This window comes from Pelobates fuscus, chromosome 8 (genome assembly GCF_036172605.1).
Source record: "Pelobates fuscus isolate aPelFus1 chromosome 8, aPelFus1.pri, whole genome shotgun sequence".
NCBI lineage: Eukaryota > Metazoa > Chordata > Amphibia > Anura > Pelobatidae > Pelobates > Pelobates fuscus.
Window position 1 is genome coordinate 103,868,138 of NC_086324.1, and position 19,942 is coordinate 103,888,079.

Sequence of the window (19,942 nt, forward strand, 5' to 3'; positions counted from 1 at the left end):
ACTAGCCGGAGGGGGGCCTAATGTGCATGTGTGGCAAATGCTGTGCTCGCATTAGGACTTCCCCCATAGGAAAGCATTGCATAATGCTTTCCTATGGTGTTTCGGATGACGCTGGATGTCCTTATGGATAGTGTGAGGATGTCCGGCGTCAGTTAGGCGACCAAAAGACACCTAATAACTAAGGAAATCCCTCTACTGGCTGTCTGGTAGACAGCCACTAGAGGTGGAGTTAACCTTCCAAGGCAATTATTGCAGTTTATTTAAAATTGCAATAAAATTCATCAACTTGTAGGATTAAGGGACCAGCGATACTGCATCCAGACCACTTCAATGAGCAAGGATGCTTATAGTGTCTCTTTGACTTTGAACTGTAAACATTGACAATAGTAAACAAAATGATAGGACCACCGCACCCAGACCACTTTATTGAGATTAATTGAGACAGTGACTAAACTTTGTTTAATGAGACATCCCCTTCCATTTTGCTAGTCTATAGGCAAATGTATTAAATTGCAATTAAATAAAAGAAAAATATTGTTTCAAATGTCACTGATTTATTTAACCGAACTTGCTACTGCAAACACAACATGAAATTATAGGCTAAGTAACAACTACGATGACACTGAAATATATATTGTTTAAATTGTCTGCATTTTTAATTATGCTTTGTAACAATAAAGTTCATTGAAATAGTTTGCAGCTGTAAAAAGCAAAATCATGGAATAGTTGATTTATTTCCAATTTAAATATTTTAGTTATGTATAATTGAGAAAAAAAAAGGAAATTCCAGGTTTAATTTATTGTTAAATAAAAGTAGATGAAAGTATATTTTGATCTTACTTTTATGCAGCGCTCATGTGTCCTGCGCGTTTTTTTCCTTTAATGTATCCCCCATTGAAACAAACAGGAAATCATGAGCATATTAAACAAGCACTATGTACACGTTTTGCATTTGCACATCTTACACTCTACATACATAATGTGAATCTGCAGATTACACATGGTCCCTCCAAATTGAATGACTAACATCACTGCACACACATCTAATATCCTATGGAAAGAATTTTAACTAATTACTAATATGGAACATAGAATATATCCTATAGTTTTGTCAACATGCATTCAGTAATTTTCACAAATGTTATGTTGTTAAACTTGCATTACTTTTTTAGACCTATTTTCAATCATTTTCCTCTTCTGTGTCTCCATGTACTTAATGTGTTTCTCCCTTCTCTTCTTCTATTCCTCTTTAACCCCTTAAGGACCGGACTGTTTTTGCGATGTTGTACATTTGTGACCAGGCATCTTTTTACACTTTTGTGGTGTTTGTGTTTAGCTGTAATTTTCCGCTGTCTCATTTACTGTTCCCATACAAATTATATATTGTTTTTTTTTCAGGACAAAATGGGCTTTCTTTACATACCATTATTTATATAATCTCATGTAATTTAATTTAAAAAAAAAATGGAAAAAAAAGATGAAAAATTGAAAAAAATACATGTTTTTTGACTTTTATGTGAAAAATCTTTTACTCATCTTCAAAAGCGAGTGAAAAAAACTGCTAAATAGATTCAAAATGTCGTCCTGAGTTTAAAAATACCCAGTGTTTACATGCTTTTTGCTATTTTTTTGCATGTTATAGGGCTATAAGTACAAGTAGTATAAGTAGGATATTGCGGTTTCAAAACATACATTTTTAAAATGTATCAATAGTGACATTGTAACACTATTATCTGTCATAAATCTCTGAATACCACCCCACATGTACATATTTTTTTTAAAGTAGACAACCCAAGGTATTCAATATGGGGTATGTCCAGACTTTTTTAGTAGCCACTTAGTCGCAAACACTGGCCAAAGTTAGCGTTCATATTTGTTTGTGTGTGGAAAAAAGTAAAAAACTAAATTGAACGCTAATTTTGGCCAGTGTTTGTGACTATGTGGTTACTAAAAAAGACTGGACATACACCATTAGCAATACATTGGGTTGTCTTCTTTTGCAAATGGTATGCCATCATGGGGATAATTCTCATTCCTCGGCTACCATATGCTCTCAAAGGCAACGTAACCAACCTGGCCATTTTCAATGTAAAAATATTTGACCCATATATTTGACCCTGTAACTTTCAAAAACGCTATAAAACCTGTACATGGGGGGTACTGTTATACTCAGGAGACTTTGCTGAACACAAATATTAGTGTTTCAAAACTGGAAAATGTATCACAACAATTATATCATCAGTAAAAGTGCTGTTTGGGTGTGAAAAATAAAAAAAAAGTCACTTTCACTGACAATATCATCGCTGTGATATGATTTACTGTTTTGAATCACTAATATTTGTGTTCAGCGAAGTCTCCCGAGTAAAACAGTACCCCCCATGTACAGGTTTTAGGGTGTCGTAGAACGTTACAGGGTAAAATACAGTGCTAACAAATTAAATTCTCTGGACTTTCGACCTGGGTTGGCAGGCAGGTCCTTCAAATTGCAATCAATAAAATTACTTAATTATGTAAAAATATTACATTAATACACACGTAGAATTTAAATATATATGCATATTTATATATTTGAAGTCTACGTGTATATTTATATAATTATTTATGTAATTTTGTATATGGACATATGTATAGTTCGTATTCTTTTTATTTATTTATATATACATAGATATATATACAATTTCATTCTAAGTGTATTTTGATATAAATATATATATATATATTAATATCAAAATACAGTTAGAATAAAATTTCATATAGAAATATATATTTTTTTAATTTTTATTATTATTTTTACATTTTTTTATTTAATTAAAATTACTTATCATTTGTATTTTATAATAATATATATATACAATATATATATAGGTATTATATATATTATATATATACACGTGTGTAATTTAATTATACGTGTATTTTTATATTAATATATGTACATATTAATATAAAAATACACTTAGCATGACATTATATATATGATATAGAGACATATATTATATAGGTATAATATACGTCTATATGACATATATATATATATATATATATACACACATATATAATTATTATTTTTATTTATTAACTTTAACCTTTATTTTTTTTTTATGATTTTACACTAGCAGGGAGACTGCCTGTCAGCACAGACAGTCCCCCTGCAGGCAGACACATGGACACCTATTGTGACCATGTGGTCGCCCTGTTGAGCGATCACATGGCCACAGGGGTCCAAATCCACCATGGGGAGACTGCCTGGGCTGCAGGCAGTCTCCCCACAACGGGAGCGCTGCCGGGGGAACGGCGGCGATCGGGTAAGTAACTAAGACCGTTAGGACGGTTCAGGACCGTCAGCGGTCTGCAATGCAAAAATGCCGATGACTGTCCTGAACCGTCCTCGGTCCTTAAGGGGTTAAATTGACATACACATGTTTCACTTGCAACATTCACTATGCCACGTGTATTGCACTGGCAATGCTATTTCTTTAACCCCTTAAGGACACATGACGTGTCTGACATGTCATGATTCCCTTTTATTCCAGAAGTTTGGTCCTTAAGGGGTTTTAAACACATTCAGATGTCTGAATTTCCAGGTACACTTTATTACAAGATTTTTCACTACTTGAGTATTTCATGTCTTTACATTTTGTACTAAAAATTTACTATTTTTTTCAACATAACATTAAAGTAAACAAACCAGAATAACCCATTTTAGGGTCTTACCAAAGCATTTACATCTTCTGTTTTGTAGATCAACATACGTATCTCATCTGGGTCGGCATTGAAAATTGCTTGGACTAGCAGAGGCTAAAACAAAGATATGAATAAATATGTTAATAAATTTTTTACAGAAGTCTTATTAGTTATGTGTTTGCACATCTTTAAAACACATACCTACACAATTGTTTGGTTTTAACCCCTTAAGGACCAAACTTCTGGAATAAAAGGGAATCATGACATGTCACACATGTCATGTGTCCTTAAGGGGTAAAAGGAACATTTCAAGCACCATTACCACTGCTGGGTGCTGTAAGTGGTTATGATGCCAAAAGTGCCTTGGCAAGTAGTCACACCTTTAGCTCAGCAATTCTCTCAGCCAATGTGCTGGCTCTGAACATTAGAGTTTAGCTCAGGAGAGCTAAGGTAAGTATCTAATAATCCCAGGTAAGGGTAATCCCATTGAGTAATCCCACTGAGTGTGTGTGGGGGGGGGGGGGGGGGGGGTTCCTTAAAAATATAGGGTTTTCCTTAAAAAAACAATGTATATGGTACTTAATAAATAAAAAAATAAATATTTGTGATATACAGATAATTTTCATTAAAAAAATAGTGGTTTATTGCAAGGTGCTGTAATTATAACATTTTGCTTGCTCTAAACTCAAATAGTTATGAAAAAAAGACAGTGTCTTTAGATAACACCTTGTTGTTGTTGTTAATCCAAAACAAGCCAAGAAAAAAAATCGTTCTGAGGTTTATTCACAAAAAAACATATTTATGTAACTTGAAAACCAAACTGCAAAAATATATTTATATTCTCTCTAGGCTGACTGCTATCTTTTTTTTGAATTCTTTATTTTTCTTGTGCACGTAAATAAGGATAACATTTTTCTTGCGATGCCACAACAGCATTGGCAAGTTAATTAGAAACATAGGGTTTGACATGGCATGCGATAGACAGCACATTTTTAAATAATAATAACAGGCTAGTTCTGAAAAGGTTATGTCAGAATATATGGTACGTTTTAGCAGTGCCTGATTAATACAGAAGAGCTTGCATTGCCACGACAGCATATGTAAGTCAGCATTCAACATGGTTTAACAATTAGTGGCATTGGAAGTGTGGCACTTTTTTAATATAGTACTTGACTATTATAGGTAGCGAGTAAACCGGTAGTTTATGAATATACAGCTCCTGCTGTGGGTATGTAAAATATCTACGTGTGTACAAAGCAGGGTGTTTTAGATGCCTCAGATGCCAGAGAGCTATATCAAGATTAGCGTACTGGGTACGTGTTAGAGAGGCTGGATCCCCCTTACTTAACCCTTACGGTGATAGTGTTAGTGGTTCTGCAGTGGGGAAAAAGGGGTGGGGGGGGGCTAGCTGGGTTGGTTCATAGAGGGATATAATGAGAGGCTCAATACCATTATCGCATGTGATAAGCATTACAAAGAGAGTTATAACGGTAAACTTGTAAGGTTAATAAACATGAGAGACAACTTGGCAACAGGCAGTATCATATGGACTCAGTTCAAGGCACCGAAGTGGATGCTGCTTCTTTCCGCTGTGCCGCTGAATGGGTGCACCGTCGGTGGATTCCAGGCTACAGAGGTTGTTGGTGTTGTTGATTCTGCTTGCTCTGGTAGTCGTTTATCCAATTTGAGTTTCTGCAGTGTGGCTGGAATCTCTGCTTCTTCTTGTACCTTGATGGCCCCAGTGTCCCCGGGTATTATCAGGCTTTTGGGCATGTTGTGAGATAAGAGCTCTTTGGTTAGAGGGCGCAGGGACCTTCTCCAGTCCATGGTGGCTTTGGAGAGATCAGGGTAGAAGGTCAGGGAATAGCCCTCAAAGTGGAGGGGGGACTTGTTGCGTGTGGCTGCCATGTGGGCAAGGCGATCTCTGCCATGTTGGAAGCGGATGATCACGTCGTTTCCACCCTCTGGGGTGCTTGTCGTCGGTCTGGAGATCCGATGCCAGCTATCCAGAGGCATAGATTTGGCCTGCTTGGCTGTGAAGAGAGTGTTAAACAGCCTGCGGAACAGGTGCGGTAGCTCTGTGGTTTCCACCGCGTCGGGTAGGCCGCGGACTTTGACATTTTTCCAACGTCGTTTGTCTTCCAGCACTGTTAGCTTATCTTGCTGTAGCTGGTAGGCCTTTTGCAGGGTTAGCAGTTGCTGTTCTACTGCCGTTAGCCTGGTCTCATGTGCGGCCGTGTTTAGCTCTGTATTTTGCAGTCGGGCCGACACTCCGCTTATTTCCTTGTTCATATTATTGAGATAAAACATTTTACAATTTCAAAAAAAATAAAAATAAATGTATTGTTCATATTTCGAGCGCTGGGTGGCCGCCATTCGGCAGCCGAACACGTGGCGGCGGCCATTTTGGTCAGCGGTGTATGTTAAAGATTCTGTGGAACTAAAATCGGCTACACATTCTGCCGAACACCGCTGACCCTTACCTTCTCCCATACGGAACTTGCAGCTCCAGAGACTAAGTCCCGTTCGAAATGGGACTTAGTCGTTTTTTCGCATGAAATTGACCGACCGCACAGCCCAAATCTATGGAACTGTTTTGGGCAGGAAATTGTGCTTGCGGTCGGTCATAAAGGACTTCCAGCTAACTTTTGATCCACTGGAGGGATTTGGCTGATTTTTGGAAGTGTTTATGTTTGATGTATGCTGAGTCTGAATATGCAACTTTTATTGAAATTGGATGTATGGTTTTAAAGTTACAGTGTGTGTGTAAAATCTGTATTTTTATTGTATGTAATAATTGGTTTAACTGTTTATCTGAGGGGAGGGAATGTGTGGGTTGCACCAGATGTGTGATTGGTGATTTTATGCCTCCCCCTGGGAGTGTCCTATTTGCATGTAACCTTAATAAAAGCCAGGCTGGGTGTTCCAGCATCTCAGACCTCTTCTGACCCTCTAACTTGCAGCCTCGACTCATGTTTGTAGGGGACAGCTATAATCACTACAGGGATTGCTATGCTCTTCATACTCCCTTAGCTGTTGAGCTCTTGTAAGAGCTCTTGTTCCTGATCCTGCTTCGCTCGACAGAAGGAAGAGGTTCGCCTATTGGAACCTGGAGCCTGGTCGTAGGTCCAGGGCGCAGAGCAGACGGCGAGATACCAGCCCAGCAGCGGTGGTTCGTGGAGTTTGCAGTGCTTATGGTGGCTACGGTGCTGATGGTCCTTTGGTGAGCGCTAGGAGCATCCTTTTCTACGGTCCAACTTCCAGCCAGCCTGGAGGCAACCGTAACACCATAGTAAAGCATAGGAAATCCTAATGCGATCACGGTGCTTCCTGTACATGCGCTATAGGTTTCCCCACCGCAGGGCCGCCATCAGAAATTGTGGGGCCCCTACACAGCTCAAGGTCTGGGCCCCCGGGTGCCCGCCTCCAAGCCCTGCCTCCAAACCCCACTCACAGGAATACACACACACAGAGACACAAAAGGACACAGACACACACACAGAAAGATACACACATACTAACAGACACACATAGACACATACACATGCATAAGGAGACACAGATACACACACACACACATACAGACACACACACTGACATACATACTCACATACTGACACACACACATACACACATACATACAGACATACATACTTACTGCTAAACAGACATACATACAAACTGACATACAGACATACACATAAATACATACTGACATACATACATACATAATGACATACATACATACATACAGACACACACACACACACAGATAGATATATACATACACACATATACACATACACACACAGAGACATACATGCATACTGATATATATATACTGATAGATATATACATACATACATACTGACACACACACAGACATATATGCATACTGACATACACACACACACACATACAGCTAGACACATACACACATACATACTGACATACATACACAGACATACATGCATACTGAAATACACACATACATACTGATAGATATATACATACATACAGACATACTGACATACACATACAGACATACATACATACTGATAGATACATACATACATACATACACACATACATACTGACATACACACACACATACATACTGACATACACACACACATACAGATAGACACATACAAACACAGACATACATACACAGACATACATGCATACTGATAGATACATACATACATACTGACACACACACACAGACAAATATACATACTGACATACACACACAGACATACATACATACATACATACTGATATACACACACACATACAGATAGACACATACACAAATACACAGACATACATACATACTGATAGATAGATACATACTGACACACACACAGACATATATACATACTGACATACACACACAGACATACATACAGATAGACACATACAGACACACACACATACAGATAGACATAAACACACATACATACATACTGACAAACAGACATACATACATACTGACAAACAGACATACATACATATACACACACCTCATTTTTCAGCCACCCTCTTCCTTACCTTTTCGTTGCAGGAGGGTGGCTGGGGATGATGGGAGCGGATGCCTCTCCTCTCCTCGGCTGTCTCTCCCCCCGCGCGGAGTAAGCTGGAAGGAAGTGACCGGCCGTCACTTCCTCCCGGCAGCACTTGCGGTGCAGCCGCAATTTATTTAAAGGTCGCGCTATTACACAGCTGCAGCGCTGACCGGGCCCCTGAAGATATAGGGCTCATCGGGTGGCCCTAAATGCTTGGGCCACCAGATGGGCCCCAGTGCAGATGCACCTGTGGCAGTTTTGCCGCTCCACGTTGTCACCCCCTGACGGCGGCCCTGCCCCACCGACTGACGTCGGTTGAGGAGAAGAGGAGGTGGAGCGTGAACCAGCGCAGTTGGACATCGGTTCTTCACACCTTCGACACCACGGCCTCCTCCCCCTCCCCCATGTGGTGCTGAAGGGGTGAAGAACCAATGTCACACTGTGCTCATTCAGGCTCTGCCTCCGCTGAAGGCGCTGGGGGGGGGGGGGGGCGGTGGTGTGGGTGCGAGGGAGTCGGGCACAAAACAACTTTGCTTTCCTAGCACTATAGTTTCCCTTCATAGAGAAACAGGATACTCCTCACATCATAGAACACTATATATGAGGAAAACGTTGACCACACTGGGGCAGAAAGAAGTTCATGCTTATCCCTCAACCCCAACCCCAGTTCTTTCCTGTACTTTAGCAGGTTCTTCTTTCAAAATGTCTGATGGTAAAATAGAAACTAGAAGAAGATTGCTCCTCCCGCAAGCATGCTGTGTAAAGCGTTGCCGCACGTTACCACAGCAATACTCCACACAGCATTCTGCTCGCGGGAGTGAAGACAGCCTGCAGCTATAGATCACTACTCACCACCAGACCACCAGGGCTGGCAGTGTACACCTCACCTTCCCCAAAGGTAAGAAGAAGGGTGGGGGGGACATAAAAATGTTATAAATGGATATTTATTATAATTTAAAAAAAATTAAAAATCTCAAAAAACATTTGCTCTTTGCACCCCTAACTCACACACAGCACCACACACACACACCCCCCTCAACCCCACACACACAGCACCCCTTAAACACACATCACCCCTCACACAGAGCACCCTCACACACACACACACACACACAGCACCACTTATACACAGCACCCTCACACACACACACACACACACACAGCACCCCTCACAAACACACTGCACTCCTCACACACACATACAATGAACCCTCACTGCAGTCTTGGTGCATTCAGCAGTATGTGTCTATTTAACAGTCTCTATGTGTGTATTCAGCAGCGTTTGTGTGTTTGTGTGTGTGTGTGTGTTGTGACCGAAAGCAAGGAATTGTGCTGGAGGGAATCTATATACATCCCCAGATTTTGCAAGGTTTCTACTTTGTGTAATTAGCCCCAGGGAAATGTGTTATGTTAAAATGAATTTTGCACTTCATTAAGTCCTTTTACCTCATCCAGCATGTGAAGTGTCTCTAAACCTGAAAAGACTGTGTGTAACATCCCAATCCCAGGACAAGGTACCAAGGGAAAGGAATATTTTTGTCACATATGGTGGAGAATGCGGGCAACACACGGCAAAGTCTGTAAGTAGGGAGAAAGAAACTGCTGAGAAAATGGAGGATGTCATGAAAGCTTTGCCCCAGTCCACTGCTGTACAGCAAGAGAGCATTTCAATACTGCAGCAGCTTGTACTGGCTCAAATGGAAAATACAGATGCTTTATTCAAGCAAGTTGAAGCAGCACGGGCAGCAGCTCATCAATTGCTCAGAGAGGAGCAGCAGCATGCCACATGTGCCATTGTCAGGGTACCTGTGGTCTCTACCTCTGAAAGAGGTAGAGACTTAGCTGTTCCTCCATCCAGACGGTCTGATGGCTCCCTTCCCCGCGGTCTATCCGGTCATGCTAGGCCGGCCGCGAGGGAGTGACTGCCTTTTACAGCATCTAGGCAGGAAGTAGTCATCAGGACACTCCCCCGGAACAACCTGTCAGTCAATGGCTGCAGGACCAATCAGGACGTCTTGGGGGCGTGGTTACTGCTCTGAACAGGGTATTTAACAGAGCTTCTTTCATTAGCTCATTGCCCTGTCGTGGTTCTAGCTTGTTCTAGTCACTCAGTGCTTGTGTATTCTATTATCCCTTTTGGTTTTGACCCGGCTTGTTTACCTTACTCTGCTTATCTCTGTTACCCTTGATTCGGCTTGTCTCTCGCTTACCTGTCTTCTGTTACCCTCGACCTCGGCTTGTCTTTGACCATTCTATACTGTACTACTTACGTTAGTCCGGCCATTCTAAGGTCCGGTATACGTATCTGGCTACTGTTTGTACTCTGCGTGTTGGATCCCTGTCCCGATCCTGACATTACGACAGGGCCAATGGATCCTGCAAGTACAAACAGTCAGCTGGCTGCTCCTGATCCTAGGTTTGAGGCCATGGATCACAGAATGGATCAGATGGCGCTTGCGCTACAGGCTCTATTAGCTTGTACCAATAAACCACCAGAGGAGATACGTAATACCCCTGTTTCTCCTGTCGGTTCAGGTCTAGAGGTAGCCACAGTGGGTGCTTCTTCTCACATTACCCCCCCAGTACGCTATGGTGGGGCTCCTGAGAAGTGTCGTGGTTTTTTAAACCAAATTAGTATCCACTTTGAATTGCAACCTCGCTCTTATCCTACAGATAGGGCAAAAGTAGGATTTATTATCACCCTACTCATTGAGAAAGCTCTGAGATGGGCCAACCCACTATGGGAGAACGATAATCCATTAGTTTATAACTATAACGCATTTGTAGCTGCTTTTAGAAGAACATTTGACCCTCCAGGTAGAAAGGTTAATGCAGCCAGATTACTGTTGCGCCTGAGACAGGAGAACCGAACACTGGTGGATTATGCACTAGAGTTCAGGTCTCTGGCGGCAGAAATCAAGTGGAATGAGCAGGCGTATATGGATGTATTTTTGAATGGCCTATCTGATGTAATCCTTGATGAGGTTGCTACCAGAGAACTCCCTGAGAATTTAGAGGATTTAATTTCGTTCATCTCTCGTATAGATGAACGTCTAAGAGAGAGACAGAACACTCGAGAGGGGAACCAGAGACCTTCTTTTAGGTTAGCTCCCGCTGTTCCAAGTCCTGACTCCACGATATCTTTGCTTACTGAACCTATGCAGATAGGGTATACCCGCCTCTCTGAGGAGGAAAGACAGCACAGGAGAAGAGAGGGTTTGTGTATGTATTGTGGAGCCAAGGGTCATTTACTCTCGAACTGTTCTAACCGCCCGGGAAACGCTCGCACCTAAGTCTCTCTAGAGGACAGGCCTTGGGTGTTTCTATTTTGTCCTCTACTCCTGATTATAAAGATCACAGGCTTCTGCTACCAGTTTCCTTAACTTGGGGGAAGGAAGTAGTAAGGGCTATGGCATTGATAGATTCCGGTGCTGCTGAGAATTTTATCGACCAAGCCTTTGCTAGTAAGAACAATTTCCCATCCCAGCTAAGGGAGACACCTTTGGCCGTTGAGGCCATAGATGGTAGACCACTACTAGACCCTGTTATCTTTTGTGAGACCATACCCATTAATTTAAATGTGGGTATCCTACACGTGGAGAATTTATCTCTTCTGCTCATTTCGTCTCCTTCCGTTCCCATAGTTCTGGGGTACCCATGGTTGAAAAAACATAACCCTATTATCGATTGGGAGTTAGGAGAGATACTCTCGTGGGGCCAGGGCTGCCAGGATCGGTGTTTGTGCAAGGTTTCTCCATTAGCTAATATTAACATACCGGAGAATCCTACTCAGTCCACAGAAAGACAAATACCAGACCTTTACCTAGACTTAAGGGCAGTGTTTGACAAGAAGAATGCCGATTCTTTGCCTCCACACAGGTCATTTGACTGTAAGATTAAGCTTCTACCCGGCACTATGCCTCCGAGGGGCCATGTATATCCTTTGTCTGTTCAGGAAAACTCGGTTCTAGAGGAGTATATTCGGGAGAATTTAGAAAAGGGATTCATCAGGAGGTCTTCTTCTCCGGCCGGGGCTGGGTTCTTTTTCATTAAGAAGAAGGATGGCACGCTGAGACCTTGTATCGATTACCGAGGCTTGAATAAAATAACTGTCAGAAATGCCTATCCTATCCCACTGATTACCGAGTTATTTGATCGTCTTAAGGGCTCCAAAATCTTCACCAAGTTAGATCTCAGAGGGGCTTACAATTTGGTGAGAATCCAGCAAGGTCACGAGTGGATGACGGCATTCAATACCCGGTATGGCCATTACGAATACACTGTTATGCCATTTGGACTATGCAATGCTCCTGCAGTATTTCAAGATTTGATTAATGAGGTACTTAGGGAGTTTCAGCATGATTGTGTTATTGTTTACCTGGACGACATACTAATACACTCTAAGGAGATTGAGACTCACCATAGACAGGTCAGAAAGGTATTACACAAGCTGCTGCAACATGGTCTATATTGCAAATTGGAGAAGTGCAGTTTTGATCAGTCTCAGGTAGACTTTCTTGGATACGTGATTTCTGGGGAGGGTTTTAAAATGGATCCTGTAAAACTTCAATCTATTTTAGACTGGCCCTTGCCCAAAGGACTCAAGGCTATCCAAAGGTTTATTGGTTTTTCCAACTACTATAGGCGCTTCATTAAAGGATACTCCTCTATCATTGCGCCTATTACCAATATGACCAAACAAGGGGCTGATACTAAGTTCTGGTCTAAGGAAGCTCTGGGTGCTTTCAAGACTCTCAAGGAACTTTTTGCCTCGGCTCCCATTCTAGTCCATCCTGATACGACTCTGCCTTTCTTGCTCGAGGTCGATGCCTCTGAGACAGCAGTTGGGGCTGTTCTGTCTCAAAGGTTAGGGGTGGATAAACCGTTACACCCTTGTGGTTTCTTCTCTAAGAAATTTTCTGGGCCTGAGAGCAGATATGACATCGGGGAAAGGGAACTGTTAGCAGTCATTAAAGCCTTAAAGGAGTGGAGACATTTGTTGGAGGGGACCCTACACCCTATTACGATTTTGACGGACCACAAAAACTTGTCCTATATTGGGGAGGCTAAGCGCTTATCCTCTAGACAAGCTCGTTGGTCCTTATTCCTGACTCACTTCAATTATGTACTGACTTACAGACCTGGTTCTAAAAACTCTAAAGCCGATGCATTATCTCGCCAATATGAACCTTCTACTGTACCTGAACCAGTTCTTTCTTCTATAGTTCCGAAATGCAATATCATTGCTAATACGAATCTCAGGATTCATTCTCCATTACTGGCCGAGATCATTAAGTTGCAACATCTAGCACCTAAACAGACTCCTGCGGGCCGTCATTTCGTTCCTCCTGCTCTTCAACTGGAACTTTTACAGTGTTTACATAATAGCAAGATGGCGGGACATCCTGGTATCCGCAAAACTTACGCGTTGATCTCTAAGGACTTCTGGTGGCCTGCTTTACGGAGGGACATTGAGGAGTTCATCGCTGCATGTGAAGTTTGTACTAAAACCAAACAACCCCATACGCTTCCATGTGGATTCCTGCAACCCTTGGAGGTTCCAGAAAAACCATGGTCCTGTTTGGCCATGGACTTTATTGTCGATCTACCTATCTCTAAAAGACAGACTGTTATCCTCACCGTGGTTGACAGGTTTACTAAGATGGCACACTTCATTCCCCTGCCTAAACTCCCGTCTTCTCCCGAATTGGCAGAGATATTCGCTAAGGAGATTTTTCGCCTACATGGGATACCCTCTCAAATTGTATCGGACAGAGGCTCCCAATTTGTTTCCCGCTTTTGGAGGTCCTTCTGCTCTCAACTTGGTATTAAATTAAACTTTTCTTCTGCCTATCATCCTCAGTCTAACGGAGCTGCTGAACGTACCAACCAGAAAATTGAACAATATTTACGATGCTTTGTTTCTGAACACCAGGATGATTGGGTCGGTTTGATTCCTTGGGCGGAGTTTGCACACAACAATCTCGTTTGCGATTCTACTCATTCAAGCCCCTTCTTCATGAATTATGGTTTTCATCCGTCTATTCTTCCTTCGGATTCCCCTTCCCAGGGGGTGCCGTCGGTTGATGTTCATGTTGCCAATTTGAGGAAGTTGTGGGATCAAACTCGACAAATCCTTGTGCACAACTCTATGTTGGTCAAGAAACACGCTGATAAACGTAGAAGGGCGGCTCCGGTCTTTGTTCCAGGTGATAGGGTATGGCTGAGCACGAGGAACATCCGTTTAAAAGTGCCCTCCATGAAGTTCGCTCCTCGTTATATTGGACCCTACAGGGTGCTGACCCGTATCAATCCAGTTGCATATCGTTTAGCTCTTCCTAATACCTTACGCATCCCGAACTCGTTTCACGTTTCATTGCTGAAACCACTCATATGTAACAGATTTTCCTCCACAATAGCCCCTCCTCGCCCCGTTCAGGTGGAGGGTCAGGAGGAGTATGAGGTTAACTCTATTATTGATTCTCGAATCTCCCGGGGGAGAGTACAATATCTGGTTGATTGGAAGGGATATGGTCCTGAGGAGAGGAGTTGGGTACCTCAGGAGGATGTTCATGCTCCCCGTCTCCGCAGGGCGTATCACTCTCGCTTCCCATCTCGTCCCGGTTCATTCCGCCCGGTGGGCGTATCTGAGAGGGGGGGTACTGTCAGGGTACCTGTGGTCTCTACCTCCGAAAGAGGTAGAGACTTAGCTGTTCCTCCATCCAGACGGTCTGATGGCTCCCTTCCCCGCGGTCTATCCGGTCATGCTAGGCCGGCCGCGAGGGAGTGACTGCCTTTTACAGCATCTAGGCAGGAAGTAGTCATCAGGACACTCCCCCGGAACAACCTGTCAGTCAATGGCTGCAGGACCAATCAGGACGTCTTGGGGGCGTGGTTACTGCTCTGAACAGGGTATTTAACAGAGCTTCTTTCATTAGCTCATTGCCCTGTCGTGGTTCTAGCTTGTTCTAGTCACTCAGTGCTTGTGTATTCTATTATCCCTTTTGGTTTTGACCCGGCTTGTTTACCTTACTCTGCTTATCTCTGTTACCCTTGATTCGGCTTGTCTCTCGCTTACCTGTCTTCTGTTACCCTCGACCTCGGCTTGTCTTTGACCATTCTATACTGTACTACTTACGTTAGTCCGGCCATTCTAAGGTCCGGTATACGTATCTGGCTACTGTTTGTACTCTGTGTGTTGGATCCCTGTCCCGATCCTGACAGCCATACAGCAGGAGATCCAGAGTCTATCACAAAGGCTGGCCAGGGATGCCACAGAATCCCCACAATGTCCAAAGGTGATCAGAGTGAGTCACTACTTGCAAAAGATGGTATCCACAGATGATGTAGAGGCCTACCTGATGGCATTTGAGCGAACCACTGAGCGAGAAGGTTGGCCTGCAGTGGAATGGGCAAGTCTGCTAGCACCATTTCTTACTGGTGAATCCCAGAAAGCATACTATGATCTGGAACCAGCGAATGCCAGTGACTACAAGAAGCTGAAAGCAGAAATACTGGCACGCCTGGGGGTGACAACAGCCGTCCGTGCCCAGAGATTTCATTCGTGGACTTACAGCCTGGATAAAGCGATTCGTTCACAGATGTTTGACTTGATACACTTTGCCAGAAAATGGTTGCAGCCAGAGATCAACTCACCCAGCCGCATTGTGGAGCAACTGGTGATGGAAAGATTCCTGAGAGGCTTACCTATTGGACTTCGTCAGTGGGTCAGTCAGAGCAATCCCCAAACAGCAGACCAATTGGTTGAATTGGTTGAACGGTATAGAGCAGCGGGAGAACTGCTTCAACCTCCTGGAGAAGAGAGACCCAAGAATCAGAAAACCATACAGCCCCAGCAAATCTGGGAAGACTGTTCCATGGAAAATGGGAGTCTTTTGATGGGGGTCTTTTTATTACCCAAGAGACATTGTTAAAAGAGAAAAAGACTGTGGGAGGTGGTAAGAGCCTAAAAGGAATCAAAAAGTACTAATTATGGTTTAAAATGCTTTAAATGCAGAAACTTTGGGCATTTTGCAAAATACTGTCCTGAAAATGTTGAACCAATGGAGTGTAATTTTGGTAATAATTGGGAAGGAATTGCACTTTATTCACAGGTTGTATGTTCTGCGGGAAAAAATGGTTATTTGAATAGTTACCCTGGGTGTACCGTGAATCTGGAGGGAAAAAATATACAGGCATTGCTAGATTCAGGGAGTATGGTTACCCTTCTAGACCAATCCTTATTACAGGATACTCATATTGTTAACTCTGAAAAAGTTGATATTGCTTGTGTGCACGGGGATATACAGAACTACCCTACTGCAGATATACTTATTAAGACCCAGTGTGGTACTGTAAACTGCAGAGTGGGGCTGGTACCAAAACTGGCACATGAGATTATTGGAATTATTTTACCTTTGGGTCTGTTTTGAAAACCCATCAGGTGAACAGAATAATTAATTTCCTTTTGCAGATACTCTGGCAGATGAGAGAGATCATGATGATGGGCCTAACAATATGCAGCACTCCCCTATAAAAATATTAGTTGGTGAAAACCCAGAACAAACTAATGCGGGACCTTCTAGAAGCTCTGAACCAGAAATAGAGTTAATTGATTTAGAGGTTAGGCCTGATAATTTCAGACGTGCACAGTAGTCTCACCCAACATTATTGGTAGCCAGGAATAATATTTCTATAAGGAATGGATCCCCTGTCAATCCAGGGAATTCTCTTACTTACCCTTATTTTGAAGTGGATAATGATCTGTTGTACAGAGTTGAGAAAAAAGAGTCTGTTATTACAAAGCAGCTGTTAGTACTACAAGCCTATTGGCGCACTGTGTTAAACCTTGCACATAGCCATGTTTTGGGTGGCCACCTAGGGGTTGACAAAACAAAAGGGCAAGTTTTGAGGAGATTTTATTGGCCTGGAGTAATCGCAGCTATCAAAAACTACTGTTCGTCATGCCCTGAATGTCAGGTCACTGCACCCTTTATGGCTTACCGTAGCCCTTTAGTACCCTTGCCTGTTATTGAAGTGCCTTTTGAATGTATTGCTATGGATTTTGTGGGTCCTCTGGTAAAATCCACTAGGGGGCATCAGTATATATTAGTAGTACTAGACTATGCTACCGGTTACCCTGAGGCAATACCTATGCGTACAACCTCAGCAAAGTCCATCGCTAAAGAGTTAATGATGATGTTTAGCCGGGTTGGGATTCCCAAGGAGATCCTATCAGATCAGGGTACTCCATTAATGTCCAAGGTTACAAAGGAACTCTGCAAGCTCCTTCGCATTAAACACCTCAAAACCTCTGTTTATCACCCACAAACCGATGGTTTGGTTGAGCGATTTAATAAAACGTTAAAAGCTATGCTGCGCAAAGTAACTGATAAAGATGGGAAAAAATTGGACTTTCTCTTGCCCTATTTAATGTTTGCCATTAGAGAAGTACCCCAAGCTTCTACGGGTTTCTCACCTTTTGAATTATTACATGGCAGACACCCCAGGGGATTACTTGACATAGAAAAGGAAACTTGGGAACAAGAAGCTAACCCACATCGCAGTGTAATAGAACACATAACTCAGATGCAGGAAGGTATTGAAGCCATTATGCCAATAGTCAGAGAACACATGCAAAAGGCTCAACAAAATCAGCAGAATATCTATAATAAGAATGCTAGAATTCGAGTATTTCAACCAGGAGACAGAGTATTAGTCCTGGTTCCCACAGTAGAGAACAAATTCCTGGCAACTTGGCATTGGCCATATGAGATTATTGAAAGAGTGGGAGAGGTAAATTATAAAGTAAGGCAACCAGGTAGAAGAAAGGAAGTCCAATTATACCATGTCAATGTGCTAAAACCATGGAAAGAAAGGGAAGTTCTTGTTACTACATAGACTTCAACCTTCCCTGATAAGTGTAATATTGACCCCGAAGTAAATGTCTCAGAGACCCTGTCAATACACCAGACAAGGGAAGTTAAGGAGTTTATTTGATTAAATAAAGAGGTATTCTCCCCAGTCCCAGGAAGGACTAGTGTGATTAAACATGACATTTTGACAGAACCAGGAAAAAGGGTCAATCTCAAGCCATACAGAATACCTGAGGCTCACAGAGAAGCTATCAGAGCAGAGGTTAAGAAAATGTTAGATCTTGGAGTCATTGAGGAGTCACAAAGTGACTGGAGCAGTCCAATTGTGCTGGTACCAAAGCCTGATAATACAGTACGGTTTTGTAATGATTATCGCAAACTGAATGCTATTTCTAAGTTTGATGCATACCCCATGCCTAGAGTTCATGAGCTAGTGGAACGACTTGGGAGACCTCGGTACCTCGGGACAGCTCGGTAGTTTTAACCAAAGGTTATTGGCAAGTACCACTCACAGAGCGAGCAAAAGAAAAGACAGCATTTTCTACTCCTGATGGCCTATTTCAATACAGAGTTTTGCCTTTCGGCTTGCATGGTGCCCCTGACACATTCCAAAGAATGATGGACAGAATACTAAAGCCGCATGTGCGCTATGCTGCTGCATACTTGGATGATGTTGTAGTACACAGTGAGGATTGGGAATCTCACCTTCCAAAAGTACAGGCTGTCCTTAACTCAATACAAAATGCTGGCCTAACCGCTAACCCCAGTAAGTGTACAATTGGCCTAGAGGAAGCAAAATATTTTGGCTACTCTATTGGTAGGGGACTAGTGAAACCCCAAGTTGCTAAAATTGAAGCCATACGAAATTGGCTGACTAAAAAAGACCACTGACTAAGACCACTGACTAAGAAACAGGTGAGAACATTTATTGGCCTCATTGGATATTACAGGAGATTTATATCCAATTTTGCTACAATTGGAAGCCCATTAACTGACCTTACCAAAGCTAATGCTCCAGTAGTGGTAAAATGGTCCCCAGAGACTGAACAAGCATACAGAAAGCTTAAAGAAGCCATTTGTGCCCAACCAGTGTTGGTAACACCTGATTTTTCTAAAGAATTTATTTTACAGACAGATGCATCTGATGTAGGGCTTGGTGCCGTTCTCTCTCAGGAAATTCAGGGTGAAGAGCACCCCATATTATATTTAAGCAGGAAGCTTAATCGCCAAGAAAGAAACTATTACATTGTTGAGAAGGATTGTCTGGCTATAAAGTGGTCAGTAGACACACTTAAATACTATCTCTTGAGACGAAAATTCAGACTAGTGACAGGCCATGCACCCCTTACTTGGATGAGTCAAAACAGGGAGAAAAATAGTAGAGTAACCCGCTGGTTCCTTAGCTTGCAACCCTATAATTTTTCCATAGAGCATAGGGCTGGGTGTAAACAGGGAAATGCAGATGGTCTTTCGCGGATGCACTCGCTAATGTCCATGGTCGCTCGACCCAGTAGGTCTGAGCTGGGGGGGAGGATGTGTGACCGAAAGCAAGGAATTGTGCTGGAGGGAATCTATATAAAGGTTCCTACTTTGTGTAATTAACCCCAGGGAAATGTGTTATGTTCAAATTAATATTGCACTTTAAATATCTGTATATTTGGGCCCTGGGGTGGAGCACTTGGAGAGTGCTTGGAACCTACATGTGAGAAGTCCAGTTCCAGAGTTCCAATCCTAATTTAACTCACCTGAAAAGGATTGTCAATTACAGCTGCTATTAAATAGTCCCCTGCCAAAGGAGGAGAGAGATTGTGTTTG

General features: G+C 42.4%; 1 protein-coding gene across 2 annotated transcripts in view; it reads right to left on the reverse strand.

The window, feature by feature from the left end:
- The window catches only part of ANKRD44 (ankyrin repeat domain 44), a 724,718-nt gene that overhangs the window by 599,565 nt on the left and 105,211 nt on the right, over window positions 1-19,942 (reverse strand). For both annotated transcript variants that reach the window (XM_063430205.1, XM_063430204.1), the window contains exon 2: window positions 3,715-3,798. In XM_063430205.1, coding sequence (XP_063286275.1) covers window positions 3,715-3,798 — 84 coding nt within the window. The remainder of the gene's footprint in view (window positions 1-3,714; window positions 3,799-19,942) is intronic.